General features: G+C 45.5%; 1 protein-coding gene across 1 annotated transcript in view; it reads left to right on the forward strand.

Annotated features, from left to right (window-relative positions):
- The first annotated feature begins 1,675 nt into the window (after nt 1-1,675).
- The window catches only part of ADAP1 (ArfGAP with dual PH domains 1), a 125,840-nt gene continuing 108,036 nt past the window's right edge, over nt 1,676-19,479 (forward strand). Inside the window, 1 exon segment of the mRNA XM_040440686.1 lies at nt 1,676-1,955. Within this exon segment, the coding sequence (XP_040296620.1) occupies nt 1,871-1,955 (85 nt within the window). The 5' untranslated portion in view covers nt 1,676-1,870.

A 19,479-nucleotide genomic window follows, 5' to 3' on the forward strand; every position in this document is an offset into this window, starting at 1 on the left:
GAATAGGCAAAAGGAGAGTATTCAGCGCATGCGCAGTGTCCTCCCTTTCCATTCACTGCTATGGGCATCTGAACATGGCTCCCAGGACACTATACAATGCATGGAGCAGCATCCCCTTCACACAGCTGGTTGGTGGGGGTGCCAGGAACGGTGTCCCAATAATCGGATACTGATTACCTATCCTAAGCCGAGCATGCATGTTTTTTGGGGTGGGGGGGGGAGTCGGGAGAGGATTGCAAAGCTGATATTTCACCAGAAAAGGAGACAGAAGGAGCTTAAAGTAAGAGCACCACTTACCCAACATGTATCCAACAACTACACCTATTATTATTCCCGTGGGGAAGGGGCACAGTAAGTAGCAATATTCATTAGTGTATGCCCATATGCTGCTGCCTAAGTGGGCCGGTGTTTTGATGTATGGATTGTGATCAGGGGTGTGTATACCATCTGTGTAGCACAGGTGCCCAGCAGGTATGGGGCCCACCTTAAAGGGGTTTTAATATTGATGATTATCAGTGTCGCAGCCTCGTCACAGCTCACCAAGCACAGCGCCACCCATTGGATAATGGCTGTGCTTGGTATTGCAGCTCAGACCCATTCGCTTCTATAGGACCGAGGCTGCAGCGATCGCCAGAGCGCCATGGTCTCTTGACACAGCGGACCGAGAGGTGTCGGTAGTTGGACCCCTTGCCGATCAGATATTGATGACCTTAGCCTGAGGGTAGGCCATCCATATCAAAATCTCAGACATCCCCTTTAGGGCTTGTTCACTCGAACGTATACCGAACCATTCATTTCAATGGGTCCGCAAAAGATGCGGACAGCACTCCGTGTGCTGTCCGCATCCGTTGCTCCGTGAGTCCTGTCAGAATAGGCATTTCTATAATGGTTCTCCTGGTCCGTTCCGCAAATTGCGCAAGGCACACGGGCGGCATCTGTTTTTTTTGCGGATCCACAATTTGCGGAGCACAGCTAGTAGATTAGCCCAGTGGTCTATGATAAGCTATTACAGCGCACGGGGCCCATAGACTGCACGTGCACAGGGGCTTTCCACCGCCACCTATATCCCAATGCCAACTTGCGCCATTTAGAGTCTTTTTTTTTTTTGTATTTTGACTCCAATTTCCCATGGGTTTTATTCCATGCATCGCCAAGAGTAAAATCCGGAAAAACGCAGAAAAAAAAAGACCTGCTGCAAATTTTAAGAACGCACGTCATGTCTTTTTATGTGCGCATAAGATTTATTAATAAAGGCCCTTTCCTCGAAGGTCAAATGCAATAGTCATGTCGTCCCCCGCGCTACCTGCACACACATGACCTTTAACCCCCTGTAGAGGACCTACCTATCCCTGGATTGTGGCTGCATATAGCATCTATACAGAAAATACATATCGATTAGTGAAATTCTAGACTATTTCCTATAAATATGATATGGCAGGAGGAATGCACCACCCCTCCCCCCTCATCTGCAGGTCCAGGCTCAGCTCTGACTAGGAAGTCCCAAGTCCTTATATGGTAAAACCTATGATGTCATCCATCTCTCCTCTTGTAGTACAGTAGTGGGAGATAAGGGAAGCCCAGCGCCGCCTGCAGGGAGGCGCGGAGGACGCCAGGTGGCGCCCGCGAGCAGCGCATCTCCTCGCCACTTTCTTTAATATTTGGAGGAATGCGGAACCAGAAGAAGTCACTGGTTTTGCACAGGCAGAGTCCAGTTTGAATGGGAAGAAAGGAGGAGCCGGTGGACGGACGGACAGACGGACACACAGCACCAGCCAGACGTCCACCTGCAGCCATGAGGACTAGGTGAAGCCCCTCCTGCCGTAGCCCTGTTCTGTGTCACTCTGTGGGCGAGGAGACAGAGGACAGCACCATGGCGGAAGAAAGGAACCGGAGAGCCCTGCTGGAGCTGGTCCGCAAGCCGGAGAACACGGTCTGCGCCGACTGCGGGGCCCCAGGTGAGGACGGGGCTCCTGGGGTCCATTGTGATGGGGGTGATACTGGCATCTGCTTTCTGAGGAGGAGCACTTTGTCTTGTGTCTGTGCTGCTGCAGAACCTCTTTAGTAGTATATGGGTCAGGAAGATGCCATAGATATGCATGTGTAATATCTGATGAGAGGTGACAGGCTGGCATGTGTAATATCTGATGAGAGGTGACAGGCTGGCATGTGTAATATCTGATGAGGTCACAGGCTGGCATGTTTAATATCTGATGAGAGGTGACAGGCTGGCATGTGTAATATCTGATGAGAGGTCACAGGCTGGCATGTGTAATATCTGATGAGAGGTGACAGGCTGGCATGTGTAATATCTGATGAGAGGTGACAGGCTGGCATGTGTAATATCTGATGAGAAGTCACAGGCTGGCATGTGTAATATCTGATGAGAGGTGACAGGCTGGCATGTGTAATATCTGATGAGAGGTGACAGGCTGGCATGTGTAATATCTGATGACGGGTGACAGGCTGGCATGTGTAATATCTGATGAGAGGTGACAGGCTGGCATGTGTAATATCTGATGACGGGTGACAGGCTGGCATGTGTAATATCTGATGAGGTCACAGGCTGGCATGTGTAATATCTGATGAGAGGTGACAGGCTGGCATGTGTAATATCTGATGAGAGGTGACAGGCTGGCATGTGTAATATCTGATGACGGGTGACAGGCTGGCATGTGTAATATCTGATGAGGTCACAGGCTGGCATGTGTAATATCTGATGAGAGGTGACAGGCTGGCATGTGTAATATCTGATGAGAGGTGACAGGCTGGCATGTGTAATATCTGATGAGAGGTGACGGGCTGGCATGTGTAATATCTGATGAGAGGTGACAGGCTGGCATGTGTAATATCTGATGAGAGGTGACAGGCTGGCATGTGTAATATCTGATGAGAGGTGACAGGCTGGCATGTGTAATATCTGATGAGAGGTGACAGGCTGGCATGTGTAATATCTGATAAGGTCACAGGCTGGCATGTGTAATATCTGATGAGGTCACAGGCTGGCATGTGTAATATCTGATGAGAGGTGACAGGCTGGCATGTGTAATATCTGATGAGAGGTCACAGGCTGGCATGTGTAATATCTGATGAGAGGTGACAGGCTGGCATGTGTAATATCTGATGAGAGGTGACAGGCTGGCATGTGTAATATCTGATGAGAGGTGACAGGCTGGCATGTGTAATATCTGATGAGAGGTGACAGGCTGGCATGTGTGATATCTGATGAGAGGTGACAGGCTGGCATGTGTAATATCTGATGAGAGGTGACAGGCTGGCATGTGTAATATCTGATGAGAGGTGACAGGCTGGCATGTGTAATATCTGATGAGAGGTGACAGGCTGGCATGTGTAATATCTGATGAGGTCTAAGAGCTGTAATCCTCCAGCATTCAGCCATGGCTCCGGGTCTGTACACAGATTTCCAATCCCTCTGACTACACTTCTAAGGCTACTTTAGCTTCTCCCTTTTATTCTCTATCTAGCCCAGGCCCCCATGGTGACTTCTTCCAGCCAAGACTCAAAGAGTAATAGTATACCGGGCGGTAATGGTGCCCCACACAGTAGAAGAACCCCTCTTTGTGCTCCACACATTAATAGTGTCCCCACACAGAAACATTGGCCCCTGTGTAGCACACACAGCATTAATACCCCTAGTAATTGAATTGAAAAAATAAAAATACATACGTATATGTGTTGTATGTTTGTGTGTAAGACGATGGTCCTGATATTGATATGTTTTTCAGATTGTGACCTTATCTGTGTGTCTGTGGCCGCCCTGACTCATTGCCCCCCAGGATGCTTTACATGATGAATATTAGATACTTTAGGCATGTATTATATGTGGCTGATAAGATAAGAGTAGATTCTGGTTGTTATACATATATCGTTTCCAGCCGCCCCCTTAAGAGTTGTGACAGTGTTACTTGCCCTACTTTACTGTATAATCGCTGGTCACATACAGTGGGGAAAATAAGTATTTGATACACTGGCGATTTTGCAAGTTTTCCCACCTACAAAGAATGGAGAGGTCTGTCATTTTTATCGTAGGTGCACGTCTACTGTGAGAGACAGAATCTAAAAAAAAAACAGAAAATCACATTGTATTATTATTATTAAAGCGCCATTCATTCCATAGCGCTGTACATATGATAAGCGGTGCACATACATAATACAGACAATTGCACTAATCATAAACAAGACGAGTTACAAACTGGTACAGAAGGAGAGAGGGCCCTGCCTGTGAGGACTTACAATCTAATTTATGATTTTTAAATAATTAATTAGCATTTTATTGCATGAAATGAGTATTTGATCACCTACCAACCAGCAAGCATCCTGGCTCTCACAGACCTGTTTGCTTTTCTTTAAGAAGCCCTTCTACTCTGCACTCATAAGGCGACTTTCACACTCGTGTTTGGTGCGGATCCATCATGGATCTGCACAGACAGATCTGTTCAGATAATACAACCGTCTGCATCCGTTCAGAACGGATCCGTTTGTATTATCTTTAACATAGCCAAGACGGATCCGTTTTCTATTGTGCCAGATTGTGTCATAGAAAACGGATCCGTCTTCATTGACTTACATTGTGTGTCAGGACGGATCCGTTTGGCTCAGTTTCATCTAGGGATCGACCGATTATCGGTTTTACCGATATTATCGGCCGATATTCAGGATTTTGACCGTTATCGGTATCGGCATCTATTTTGCCGATAACGTATGGGGAACACAAATCGCGCTGCTCTCAGCGCACTCTGTGTTCCCCCAGCAGCACAGGGGAGAAGGAAGCAGTGTCTCCCTCCCCCTGTGATGCCGCTGCCGCCAATGAGAGGAGAGAAGACAAGAGAAGGGGAGGGGCTGTGGCCACTGCGCCACCAATGATGTTGACTTACTCATTCATTCAAATTGAACAGGAGGCGGGAGCTGGCTGCAGAATCACATAGCCGGCTCCCGACCTCTATGAGTGGTAGCTGCGATCTGCAGTAGTTAACCCCTCAGGTGCCGCGGATCGCAGCTACCGCTCATAGAGGTCGGGAGCCGGCTATGTGATTCTGCAGCCAGCTCCCGCCTCCTGTATATGAATTGGTGGCGCAGTGTGGCCCCCCACGCCCCCCAGTATTAATCATTAGTGGCGCAGTGCGCCCCCCACCCCCGTATTAAAAACATTGGTGGGGCAGTGCGCCCCCCACCCAAGCTCCCCCAGTTTTAATCATTGGTGGCAGTGGCCAGAGGGTCCCCTCTCCCCTCCTCCTCCGATCGGAGCCCCAGCAGTGTAAGCCTGGGGCTCCGATCAGTTACCATGGCAGCCAGGACGCTATTGAAGCCCTGGCTGCCATGTTCAGCTCAATGCTGCTGTGTGCACAGAGCACAGAGCAGCAGGGACAGTGTGAGATCCTATTCACCCTGATAGAGATCTATCAGGGTGAATAGGACAAGGGTTCTAGTCCCTAAGGGGGCTAAAAGTTAGTAAAAAAATAAACACCAAAATATTAAGTATAAATAAAAAAATAAAAAATACACATTAACAATAAAAATATTCATTTTCAGCAGCTGTGTGTAGGAATTAAAAAAAAAAAAAAAAAAATGAAATTTCACAGAATATCGGTATAAATTATCGGCTATCGGCCTGAAAGTTCACAAATTATCGGTATTGGCCCTAAAAAATCAATATCGGTCGATCCCAAGTTTCATCAGACGGACACCAAAACGCTGCAAGCAGCGTTTTGGTCTCCGCCTCTAAAGTGGAATGGAGACGGAACGGAGGCAAAAACTGATGCATTCTGAGCGGATCCTTCTCCATTCAGAATGCATTAGGGCAAAACTGATCCGTTTTGGACCGCGTGTGAGAGCCCTGAACGGATCTCACAAACGGAAAGCCAAAACGCCAGTGTGAAAGTAGCCTTACCTGTAATAATTGCACCTGTTTGAACTCGTTACCTGTATAAAAGACACCTGTCCACACACTCAATCAATCACACTCCAACCTCTCCACCATGGCCAAGACCAAAGAGATGTCTAAGGACGCCACAGACAAAATTGTAGACCTGCACAAGGCTGGGATGGGCTGCAGGACAATAGGCAAGCAGGTTGGTGAGAAGGCAACAACTGTTGCCGCAATTATTAGAAAATGGAAGAAACACTAGATGACTGTCGGTCTTCCTCCGTCTGAAGGCTCCATGCAAGATCTCTACTCGTGGGATAAGGATGAGTCTGAGAGAGGTCAGGAATCAGCCCAGAACTACACAGGAGGACCTGGTCAATGACCTGAAGAGAGCTAGGACCACAGTCTCAAAGATTACCGTTAGTAACACACTACGCTGTCATGGATTAAAATCCTGCAGGGCACGCAAGGTCCCCCTGCTCACGCCAGCACGTGTCCAGGCCCGTTTAAAGTTCACCAATGACCATCTGGATGATCCAGAGGAGACATGGGAGAAGGTCATTGGTCAGGTGAGACCAAAATAGAACTTTTTGGTTTCAACTCCACTCGCCGTGTTTGGAGGAAGAAGGACGAGTACAACCCCAAGAACACCATCCCAACGGTGAAGCATGGGGGTGGAAACATCATACTTGGGGGTACTTTTCTGTAAAGGGGACAGGACGACTGCACCGTATTGAAGGGAGGATGGATGGGGCCATGTATCGCAAGATTTTGGCCAAAAACCTCCTTCTCTCAGTCAAAGCATTGAAGATGGGTTGTGGCTGGGGCTTCCAGCATGACAATGACCCGAAACACACAGACAAGACAACTAAGGAGTGGCTGCCTAAGAAGCATTTCAGGGTCCTGGAGTGGCTAAGGGCTCTTTCACACTTGCGTTCTTTTCTTCCGGCATAGAGTTCCGTCAACGCAAGTGTGAAAGAGCCCTAAGCCAGTCTCCAGACCTGAACCCAATCGAAAATCTTTGGAGAGAGCTGAAACTGAATGTAGCCCAGAGACAGCCCCGAAACCTGAAAGATCTGGAGATGGTCTGCATGGAGGAGTGGGCCCAAATCCCTGCTGCAGTGTGTGCAAACCTGGTCAAGAACTACAGGAAACGTCTGACCTCTGTAATTGCAAACAAAGGCTTCTGTACCAAATGTTGTTCTATTGTATCAAATACTTACGGTATTTCATGCAATAAAATGCAAATTAATTATTTAAAAAATGTGATTTTGTGGATTTTTTTTCTTTAGATTCTGTCTCTCGCAGTAGACGTGTACCTACGATAAAAATTACAGACCTCTCTATTCTTTGTAGGTGGGAAAACTTGCAAAATCACCAGTGTATCAAATGCTTATTTTCCCCACTGTATAATGATGGGAATATCCCCTACGTGATTTCTTAATGGGTTCTAGAAGAAGGTCAAATCCGCTCGAATCTAAAAAAGTTGGGGAATGACACAAAACTTTTTCCACTTCTCTAAGAAGATGGGTCATCTCTCCTGATGGCTGTTTAGTGGGGCAGTCCGACCAAAATTTTAAATTAAAGGGGTTTTCTGGGAGTAGAATATTGAGGAATTATCTAGAATGATCACCCTTCCCCTGGATAGGTCTTCAGTATCAGATCGATGGGGGGTCCAACACCTGGCACCGCCATCCGTCAACTGTTTGGGCGCCACAGCGCCGTATATTGTATAGTGGCCGTGCGTGGTACTGCAGCCCAGGCAAATTCACTTGAATGGGACCGAGCTGTGTTTAGGTTATGTGAGCGATGGACGTGACGTCACTGGCCTAAGAGGCCGCAGAGCTCACTGGGGTGCTGTGGCCTCTTCAAACATCTGATCGTCAGGGATCCTGTCTATAAGTCATCAATATTCTACTTACAAAAATAAAATTACCTGTGATTTTTCATTTTGATTAGACAACCTCTTTTAAGAAATACTCACTTTGCCCATAAAAGAAACAAGTTGGAAGATCTATTCTTAGAACTCAGTTAATCCTCCGGAAAACTGCTGGGTGTTACTATTCCTCTTGCCAATGCCCCCATATTTAGGAACTGTCCAATCAATGCTTACAGTGTCAGAGCGTGCAGAGATACACTCTGAGAAAGAGGGAATTGTAGCACTCAGTTGTCAATTTATTCCTATTTTCTAAGAGGAATAACAGAGGAACAGCACATTGCAGGACTTTAAGACAAGATGGTCGAAAATTGATGTTTTATAGGGAATGCTGAAAGGTCCTGTGCCATTGCACCAAAAGGAATATATATATGGCCTTTCAGCACTGGAGACCTGGGCTTAAATCTGACCGGAACCGACATCTACGTGCGGTTTGTATGTTTTGCCCTCTTTTGCGTTTTCTTCTCACGTTCCAAATATTTACGGATAGGTTAATTGGCTTCCTATGAAATTGGTCCTAGGATGTGTCTGAGATGGGAGATTAGATTTGCAGCCCCACGGAGGGCAGGGACCAATGACAGCCTCTGTGCAGCGCTGCAGAATATGTTGGCGCTATATAAGCAACAGGAAATAAATAATCACGGGTACGGTATTGGGGCAGCGGCAGTTTATGGCAGCAGGCACAGGCCTTCATAAATCAGCACGTGCTTGCTGGCAGGGTGCAAGGAAGCCATGGAGAATTTCATGCCGCTGCCCTGACAATAGAGGTACAGTATATTTGGGAACTGCTGTCTATGCGTACTATGATACCCCATAGGGTACGTCCACCTTGGGCGGATACGCTGCAGATTTACAGCTGTGTAATTGAGGGGCACAAAATAATATGCAGTGTTTCCAGGAGCAGCGAATCGGACGAGATATTTTTTTTAAATCCGGTGAAAAATTCTGTGCAGAATCCGGACGGAAATTGATCCGCGGTGGGGATGTGTCAGTTTAGGCTGACGATTTTTTATTTCATGCTTCACCATGCGTAGAGTGAAGTCTGCTGCAAATCTGCAACCAAAACCGCATGTACTGTAGCTGGGTGAGATTCAGTGAAGGCAGAGGGGAGCGTGACAGCACTTACGGTAATTTCCGTATTCCCACAGCCGGGAGGTAAGGAGTGACGGCACAATCCACTTGCAGCTCTTTACATCTGTATTGTAATGGTTTGACATAAGCTGAGTGAATCGGGTTTGCTGTGTAACTTCCTGTAAGAGAAATAAAAATGACCTTTCGCCTTCACGTTTGGCACCATCATCTTATGCTTTCATGCTCAGTAGAAAAGTTCACCACGGTCCCTAGAAATTCACACTGGAGACACCAGTACTAGGGATGAGCGAACCCTTGGAAGTTCAGGTTCGCTAGGTTCGGCCGAACTTCAGGTCAAAGTTCAGGTTCAGGACCCGAACTTGAACCCGGACCCCATTAAAGTCAGTGGGGACCCGAACTTCACTTTATTGTTTTCAGTTATAACATGTTATAACGGAAAATAATAGCGTTCTTAAGACAGAATGCTAAATAAAATGGCCATTGAGGGGTTAATAATAATAATAAATAAATAAAAACTCACCTCATCCACTTGATCGCGCAGCTGGTGTCATCTTCTTTCTTCAGGACCTGCAAAAGGACCGGCGATGACTTCACCGCACTCACCACGTGGTCAGCGCGGTGACATCATCACAGGTCCTTTTGCAGGTCCTGCAGAAAGAAGAGGATACCGGCTGTGCGATCAAGTGGATGAGGTGAGTTTTTATTTATTTATTTATTATTTTTAACCCCTCAATGGCCATTTTATTTAGCATTCTGTTAAGAATGCTATTATTTTTCATTACAACCATGTTATAATGGAAAATAATAAAATCACCTGAACGCCGAACCCGAACTTCAGAGAAAAAGTCTGGGTTCTAATCCGGGTACCCAAACGCTCAACCATGACCAGACCTGACCAGTACCGGGTCAGGACACAGTGCAGAGCCGGAAGAAGACCAGGGAGCATGAGTACTGCACTTTGCTTTCCTCCCCGCTCCCCTGTACCTTCGCATGTTTCCATTCGGACTATAAGACACATTGCCACTTTTCCTTCATTTTTGGCGGAAAAAGTGTGTCTTATGGTATAAAAAATACTGTAGGTTATAAGGCTGAAAAAAAGACATCCGTCCATCCAGTTCAGCCTGTTATCCTTCAAGTTGATCCAGAAATTATTGACGGGCATCTTCACGAATGAAACACGGACGGTGAATTTTCCACAGACGTCAAATGGACACGGAAATGTAAAAGAGGCCTGAGTGATGCACACCTTTTTTAAACATTTATTATGCAGGCTATGCCCACCGAAAAGTATCATACCCCAGAATAAATGAAGACCACAAAACAGACTCAAAAATGTATTCACACCCCAAAATTAATAGAGATCCCTGACCAGATCTCAAAATAAATCCAGACACCAGAACATAAAATAAATTCAGACCCCCAAATAAATACCAGGCCAGATCCTAGAATAATCAGAGACCCCCTAAGCAGATATTAGAATAAATAGAGCCCTTCGAGCAGACTTTAAAATGGAGAGCCCTGACCAGGCCACAAAGTAGAGACTTGTGACCAGATCCCAAAAACCATAGAGACCCATGACAAGACCTGAGAATAAATTTAGACCCCAAAATAAATTCAAACCCCACACGCTAAAACGAATACAGACCCCAGATCATACACATATTTAGATTACTAAGCAGTCCTTGCTCCAGGTGTTTGCAGTCCTCTTCGTTCTCGGGAGACTTGCCCGCTCTTCTCAGTGTGTGGGGGGATTGCCCCAATTTCAAGAGTCTCCCGGAAATTCCAGTAGCCTAGGCGCGTATGATGTATGTGTATTTATCCATGTTACAATTATACAGAAATGAGCAGCTGTACGTAGGCGCCGCTTGTCTCTCGTCTGTTGCACTGCTGCCAGAAGTTCTTCCAACCACCAGCACAGGAAGAGGAACCCTACATTTCCTAATATCTTAAGTTAAGGTTTTTTTAATGCTTTGAAGTATTTTTTGGAAATTTAAAGCTATGGTTTTCATGTAAAAGGGGCATATAAACAGTTTTTCATTGGTTTCCAAATGTAAAATTAATAAAATTTACTTTAAATCTTCTTTAATTGTGAAATATTTAAGGATGTCTCAAATTCGGTTCCGGTTCCAGAAAGGCAGCTTCTGCTTTCCTTCCGATGCTGCGTCCACCCCTATTCTCTGTTGTGGACATGATGAAGGGGCCGGGTGTGTGGCTCAGTTAATGAACAAAGTTAGCTGCCATATCACCATGATGGAGAGAGTTTGGGCCAGCTGAGGTGTGGTCGGTCCAGGAAATGCGGCCGTCACATGGGCCATTTTCCTGGTCCATACTTGCCTGTGAGAAATAAGCATTAATATTGATGGCCTATCCTCAGCTTCATCACTATCAGATTTGCCGATCAGCTGTTCGAAGAGGCCGCGGAGCTCAGTTTGCACTTAGTCCTCTTCTTAGACCAGTGACGTCACCATACATCAGTCACATGGCCTAGGCGCAACTCAGTCCCATTTAAGTGAATAGGGCTGAGCTGCAATACCAAACACGGCCACTCTACAATGGACAGCGCTGTGCTTGGTAAGCTGCGAGGAGGCCGCACTAGTCAATGGAGCTCCAGTGGGCTCAGCAGCCTCTTCAAATAGCTGATCGGGGGTGGGGATGACAAAAAGCCATCAATATAAAATTCCCCGATGACCCTTTATGGATAGGTTCACATCTCCGTTTAACTGTTCTGGTCAAGAACAGCCTTCCGGAATTTATCGGATCCACTGGCCCCCATTGACTATATTGGGATCTGGCCGCTTTCCAGCATGAATGCCCGGTTTCGTCCAGACAAAAACTGGTGCATTTAGCATTCATGCTGGAAACTGTCCGGACTCCAGATACCATTATAGACAATGGGGTCCGGCGGTGAACGACTATCTATCAGGCTAGACCAGATCCGGTGAACTCCATCAGGCAGTTCTCTGCTGAAACAGTCTACCGGAACAGTTGAATGGAGATGTGAACCTACCCTTAATCTTGCATTTTTGTCTTGGTCAGAGGACCAGGCGGTCTTCCCGTACCCGCCGTTGGTTTTATAAAGGAATTGTGGAGGCATCGGGACAGTCGCTGTAGTGATACCAGGGCATGGTCCTCAACGTATGTTGGGAAGTGAAGGAAGAGGAGCTGCCTTGAATTTCTGAGGAACCCATTTAGTCGGGTTCTGAATCGCGTTCCGGTTCCTGGAGTCCAGCCCGTGAGATCCATCCACTCAGAGTATCTCCACATCGTCTCGGTGTATTGTGCTTCTTTCACTTCTGGTATAAGCAGCACTTGATCAGATGAATCAGATAAAGTAATTTCCCAGCATGGTGTGAAATTGTGGTGAGCCTTCAAGTCGGCAGAAAATCTCAAGCAATTAAGTTTTTACTAAAATATTATCTTTCATCAACGTATCCGCAAGCTTGGTGTGAACTCCGTGTGCAGAGCTGTGAAAAAGTATGTGCCCCCCAGAGCCTGCCCTTGTTTTACACCATCAGGTGGCTCTGCATAAGACATTTTTCTGTACGCCGCCCAGATTATTTCAGCCACCATTGCAATTCCCCCCTTAAAAGTAATGTGTTGTCAGAAAATGACCTATTGTTTAAATCAGATTCTTTATGTTTAACATATTTTTTAGAATTTTTAGTGATTTTTTATTTTATTTTATTTTTTATTTTACATGTTTTTATCTATATTTAAAAATGAATCCTAAAATCCTACAGTTTTCGCACTGGCCACTAGGCCTAATCATGTGTCTTCCTGTCTTTTGATAGCAGCCACATGGGCCATAGACCCAATGGACAGGAGGGGACGTCATTGACTTCCATGAGAGAGTTTTGTAGGCATGTTCTGTGACCTGTGCAGAGGTCAGGAGGGAGCAGATAAGCCATGATATCACCTATTGTGATTGGTGGATCCTGTGTTATTTATACAGATATCTGATATTGTATTCCTGTCTGTGATGATAATGAGATGGCTACTGAAAAGTTACCTGTACAGACTGAGAAGTCTTGACATATTATTAGGCGATTATTAGTGGCCAGTGTGAAAACTGCAGGATTTTATGGTTCAAAAAGTTTTATATAAAATTTAACAATAACATAGTAAATATAGATGAAGTACAGATGAAACATTGGTTCGGAATACATTCGCCCTAGGAGTGAACTGCATGATTTTTAGATATTTTTTGCTATAAGATGTAACATGGAAAATTAAAACAAAAAAATCCCCAACATTTCAAAAAAAATATATGTTTAATAAAAATGTGACTGAACTAAAAGGTCATTTTCTAATGGCACAATCCCTTTAAGGGTCCATTCACACGTCCGCAATTTCGTTCCGCAAAATTGCGGACCCATTCATTTCTATGGGGCAGCACAATGTGCTGCCCGGATACGGAATTTGGGACCCATTCATTTCTATGGGGCAGCACGATGTGCTGCCTGGATACGGAATTGTCCTATTCTTGTCCGCAATTCCGGACAAGAATAGGCAGTTCTATGGGGGTGCCGGCCGGGTGTATTGCGTATCCGCAATACACCACTTACGTGTGAATGGACCCTAAGCCCCAGGTTGGGAGTGAAGCTGCGTGGAGAAAAACCTGATGGGGCTGCCGATCCTTCATACTAGCGCTCACTGGGGTATTCGGCACTCGGCTAGTGATGTCATATGCTAGCGCCATGACATCACCCAACATAGTAGAGAAAATCCCCCTTAATAACCAGTGCTATAAAAAATAAAAATTTATTATTTTTTTTACCCTTTTCACATGTCCCTTTTCATTTTCTATAGCGCGGTCTGAAAAGTTATGGCGGTGGTGAGAAACCGCACTTCTGCCCCAGTACCGTCCTACAGGCACTGGAACACTGTCTAAAAAATGTAGTCTTCCATAGGAAGGCCATTCGCACGGTGGCAGGTGCTGGCCACCCATTTTGGCCTTGTCAAATTGAAACTGCAACAGTGGTGCCGATCTTGGAACGGAACCCATATAAGAAGGTGGGTGAGGGCAGATAGTATATACGCCGTTTCCAGTTGTGCCAAGTCGTCCAGATTGGAAAATGGTCTGTATATTATACTCCTCTAGTCTTGGATTTTTACATTCTGTCTTCTGTTGTAAAATTGTCCCAATTGATAAACCCGTCTCCGGTATCCAATTTTTGTACTGAATATTTTGCGCTGAAATATTGTCTTTGTCCTTCTCCTCTTAGGCTCGCACCAATTCCAGAGCTGTCAGGGTAGGCATGAAAACTGTCTAAAAGCATCATAATTTTGCCGTAAAGTGTGCAGAATTCTGGCTTATTTGTATAATTTTTTATTTTTTTTTAAGGCCTCCTGCACACGACCGTTTTTTTTCCCCCGTTTACTGGCCGTTTTTTGCGTTCCGTATACGGAACCATTCATTTCAATGGTTCCACACAAAAAACGGAATGTACTCCGTATGCATCCCGTTTCCGTATTTCCGTTCCGTTTAAAGATAGAACATGTCCTATTATTGCCCGCAAATCACATTCCGTGGCTCCATTCAAGTCAATGGGTCCGCAAAAAAACGGAACACATACGGAAATGCATCCGTATGTCTTCCGTTTCCGTTCCGTTTTTTGCGGAATCATCTTTCGAAGATTTTATGCCCAGCCCAATTTTATCTATGTAATTACTGTATACTGTATATGCCATACGGAAAAACGGAATGGAAAAACGGAACAGAAACGGAAACACAACGGAAACAAAAAACGGAACAACGGATCCGTGTAAAAACGGACCACAAAACACAAAAAAAAAGCCATACGGTCGTGTGCAGGAGGCCTAACACAGGTTTTGATTTTAGTATGTAATCCAAATGAAAGCCAAAAATGGAGAATTAACAGGATTTATTCTATCGCCATTGATATAGTAAGATTAAATATAATTATAGGGGTTGTCTGGGTTCATAGCTGAACCCGGACATGCACCTGTTTTCACCCAGGCAGCCCCCCTAATATGAGCATCGGAGCATTTCATGCTCCAGTTCTCTCCTTTGCCCTGCTCTGAATCGCGCAGGGAAAAGGCTTTTTTTTTAGGAGATCCGGTGACGCCCCGGGCCCTCACCGCGACTGCTAGGCGGAGGCTAGGGCATTGCTAAAGCCCGCCCGTGAGTGCTGGTGAAGTCACTGGCAACACTGCTAGGCGGAAGCATCTGCCTAGTAGTGTTAAAAGGAAGAGTATCAGTAGGGAGAGTATCGGAGCATGAAATGCTCCGATGCTCATATTAGGGGGGCTGCGTGGGTGAAAACGGGGGTATGTTGGACAGCCCCTTTAAATCTTGGTTGTTTATTCTCTTTAGATACTGAACATTTTATTTTCTGAATCATGTATATTATAGGATAAACAAGGAAATGCGTAGCTTGAAATATCTGGTATAAGCCGTGTATAGACTCCTCATGTATCTAGATAAAATCATTTCTTTGCTTTCCTAAACACTTACCTTGATTACTTCCAGATGGCCGTGCTCTGGAGACATATAGGTCCATATGATAATACTGTCACGGCTGTGTCTCGGTCCCGGTGTAGTTTGCCGTGACACATCTGCCGTTTTTTCCCTGCATGCAGTACTTTTTTTTCCCATCTAAAAAAAACAGATCTCAGACAGAAATGGCTCAAATGGATGACAACTGATGCAACAGGATCTGCTCTTTTACAGGATCCTGTTTTTTTTCTCTCTCTCTTCTTCTGACGGATCAGAAGAACGGAAAGCTAAATGGTGATGTGAACTCAGCCTAAGGCCTCTTGCACACAAACGTATTTTCTTTCCGCGTCCGTTCCGTTTTTTTTTTTGCGGACCGTATGCGGAACCATTAATTTCAATGGGTCAGCAAAAAAAACAGAAGGTACTCCATGTGCATTCCGTTTCCGTATTTCTCTTCCGCAAAAAAATAGAACATGTCCTATTATTGTCCGCATTACGGACAAGGATAGTACTGTTCTATTGGGGCCAGCTGTTCCGTTCTGCAAAATACGGAATGCACACGGACGTCATCCGTATTTTTTGCGGATCCATTTTTTGCGGGCTGCAAAATACATACGGTCGTGTGCAAGAGGCCTAGTGTGGCTTATGACCTCTCAGTAATTTAGAGATAAGGTTTATTAGATGACTGGCACAAAGTGAAAGTACCAGAAGTTCAGGCTTGGGATCGGTGTTCTGTAGATTGTATTATTTTCCCTTATAACATGGTTATAAGGGAAAATAATAGCATTCTGAATACAGAATGCAAAGTAAAACAGCGCTGGAGGGGTTAATTTTTTTTAAAATAATAATTTAACTCACCTTAGTCCACTTGATCGCGGCCCGGCATCTACTTCTGTCTCCTTTGTTGAATAGGACCTGTGGTGAGCATTAAATACAGTTACAGGACCTTTGATGACGTCACTCCGGTCATCACATGATCCATCACCATGGTAAAAGATCATGTGACGTACCATGTGATGACCGGAGTGACGTCATCAAAGGTCCTGTAACTGTATTTAATGCTCACCACAGGTCCTATTCAACAAAGGAGACAGAAAGAGATGCCGGGCCGCGATCAAGTGGACTAAGGTGAGTTAAATTATTATTTTTATTTTTTTTAACCCCTCCAGACCTATTTTACTTTGCATTCTGTATTCAGAATGCTATTATTTTCCCTTATAACCATGTTATAAGGGAAAATAATAATGATCGGGTCTCCATCCCGATCGTCTCCTAGCAACCGTGCGTGAAAATAGCACCACATCTGCACTTGCTTGCGGATGCTTGCGATTTTCACGCAACCCTATTCACTTCTATGGGGCCTGCGTTGCGTGAAAAACGCAGAATATAGGGCATGCTGCGATTTTCACGCAACGCATAAGTGATACTTGAAAATCACTGCTCATCTGAACAGCCCAATAGAAATGAATGGGTCGGTATTCAGTGCGGGTGCAATGCGTTCAACTCACACATCGCATCCGCGCGGAATACTGGCCCGTGTGAAAGGGGCCTTTCTCTTTAATAAATGGAATCTTCTGGCAGTTTTGTTCAGAAGAAGAAGACTCCGATACCATCAAGAGTCATGTCTTCTTATTCCCTTTCTCCTAGGTAGAATTTTAGGATTTTGATATCGGAGACCAAAAGGAATGATCCTGTTTGTCAGATAAGGGAGGGCACTGGAAAGGTGTGAACTCGGCTTGATCGGAATATACTGTAGGTTCCTTGCTTGGAGAGACTCGATCTGTGATGCGTCCTATTGTGCTCTAGATTTCCTGTCGAGGCTTTTTATAGATAATTGCTTCTTTGGATCATATATTATTTATGTATATGCTCTATGTATGTCTTCAGCAATAAGATGCCTTTGGAAATTGTCTTAGAAATAAAGGTGAGGCGTAGTTGCAGTTCTTACCATGGATTTAATGCAGATTTTTTTCCATGAATAAACAGCAAAATCTGTTGCAGATGTTTTCTGACGCATCTGAGTTCACCCTTAGGGCCCTTGCACATGACCAAATGCCCTCCGAGACGTACGGTCCGTGAGCGGGCCATATGTTCTGTAGCGGCATTGATCGTGCGCAAGGGAGCACACAGCATCATAGATTACACGTCGGGCCGCCCGCGGGGCTATTGTCCCGCACTCGTAAGATCATATGACTGCGGGACAATAGCCCCGCGGGCGGCCCGACATGCACAGCATTGTAGTAGTAATCTATGATGTTGTGTGCTCCCGTGCGCACGATCAATGCCGCTTTGGGACATATGGCTCGCTCACGGACCGTATGTCTCGGAGGGCATACAATCGTATGCAAGGGCCCTTATAGTTATGTATTTTGGCGGGCCCAAGCCACTGTGCAGGTAAGTGCACCAAGGGCGGGCCCAAGACACTCTGTGCACCCTTGCTTCTCCTGCTTCCTCTGCAAGGCCTGATTGACATGGAGATGCAAGATGACTATGCCTGGCCATGTCAATCAAGAAGGCCACTGCCTCTGATTATGATGCCAAGTAAAGGTGGAAATTGCCGCAGCACTAGCCCTCACTGCTTCGTATGGAGCATACACACTGGTGTGCACACAGCCAGCGCAGTCTGGTATACGAATTCTACATGGAAGAGGTCAACAGAGAATTTGTATACTAGGACAATGCCACTTAGCAGCAGGGGATACAGAGTAAATAAAAAGTAGGTGCCAACTCACAAATTATCAGTGACAGATAAAAATAAGTTTAAATGATAGTGATCCTTTAAATCCTAAAATTGTGACTGCCTGCAGCGCCACTAGGGGGAGCTTAAGAGCTTATTGCATACTGTGTTATTATTGAAAACCAAGTATAAATGAGCTCGTAAAGGGGTCTTCAGGATTTGTTTTTAAATCCCCCCCCCCCCCCCCAACATGTGCTACCTGTTAAGAAATCTATACTTAACCGCTCCTTGGTGTTCCATTCCAGGCTCTCGGGATTCCTTGACTGGACTTCCTATCCCTATCCGTCAACTTCCACATGGATTGGGTCAAGTACACCCCAGCAGCCAGTAACTGGACTCAGCAGTAAGATGTCCCCAAGTGGCATGTCGCTGCTGGATCATGGACCACTTAGGGACGTGTCACTGCTGAGGCCAGTCAGTGACTGCTGCTGTGCACGTGACCCCCGTCCTCGCAGAAGTTGACAGAGAGGGACTGGAAGAGTAGTGAAGAGAGCCGTAACGAAGAGACTGATATCACATAAGGATAGATATCTTTACAGTTAGCCTTGATTGGGGGGAAAGGAATAAAAAACAAACAAAAAAAAAATGGAAACGCCTTTAAACTCCTCTTAGTAGTGGCTGGTGGCAGTCACAATTTTATCGTTAGCACTAGATCTATACAGACTGTGGGGATTCGCTCTGGTAGTTAGGATAAGCGGGCGCAGTACAGAGGCAAAATACAAGTTCGAAATTCAAACTTCAGTGATTATTCACACATGATGCCAAAAACAAAATGTCACTTTCGCAGTGTTGGTGTTACTTCACACCCAATGGCAAGTTAATATAACAAAAGTCACCTTGGTGGCAGTTCTGCCACAGAAAGTTCAAATACAGGTTTTAGAGGGCCTGTTCCCCTCTTTTTAGAGGGCTCCCCAGCCCAGGCCTCAGATCCCAGCACACAGACTCCTGAGCTCCACTGTCAGACGGAGGTCAATCTCTTCACCTGGCAGTGCTGGCTGTTTTTTTTGCCTGGCAAAACCCAGCCTGGAACGTGGGGAATAGTCACCCACCCAGCACTTTGACTACTCCCAGTAAGAGCCGTCCCGGATCAGCTATTACAGCCATGCTAAGTACCAAGGTGTGAAACAGCAACTGCTGCTGACACATAAAAACCGGCTCTTACTCCACCGAGGCCAGGAACCTCGGTGACACGTACCGATCATCCACGATGATTCCTTGTACCCTCTTACAAGATCCATGAAATATATTAAGAAATGAATCGGCTCAGATGTTTCAACTCCTTTAAATAAAAAGCAATTGTTGTAATGACGGACGTTTTATTTTAAGACTCTCCAGTAAAACTACTCCACAGTCTCCTTTACCACTACTACTAC

This window comes from Bufo bufo, chromosome 7, assembly GCF_905171765.1.
Source record: "Bufo bufo chromosome 7, aBufBuf1.1, whole genome shotgun sequence".
Lineage (NCBI taxonomy): Eukaryota > Metazoa > Chordata > Amphibia > Anura > Bufonidae > Bufo > Bufo bufo.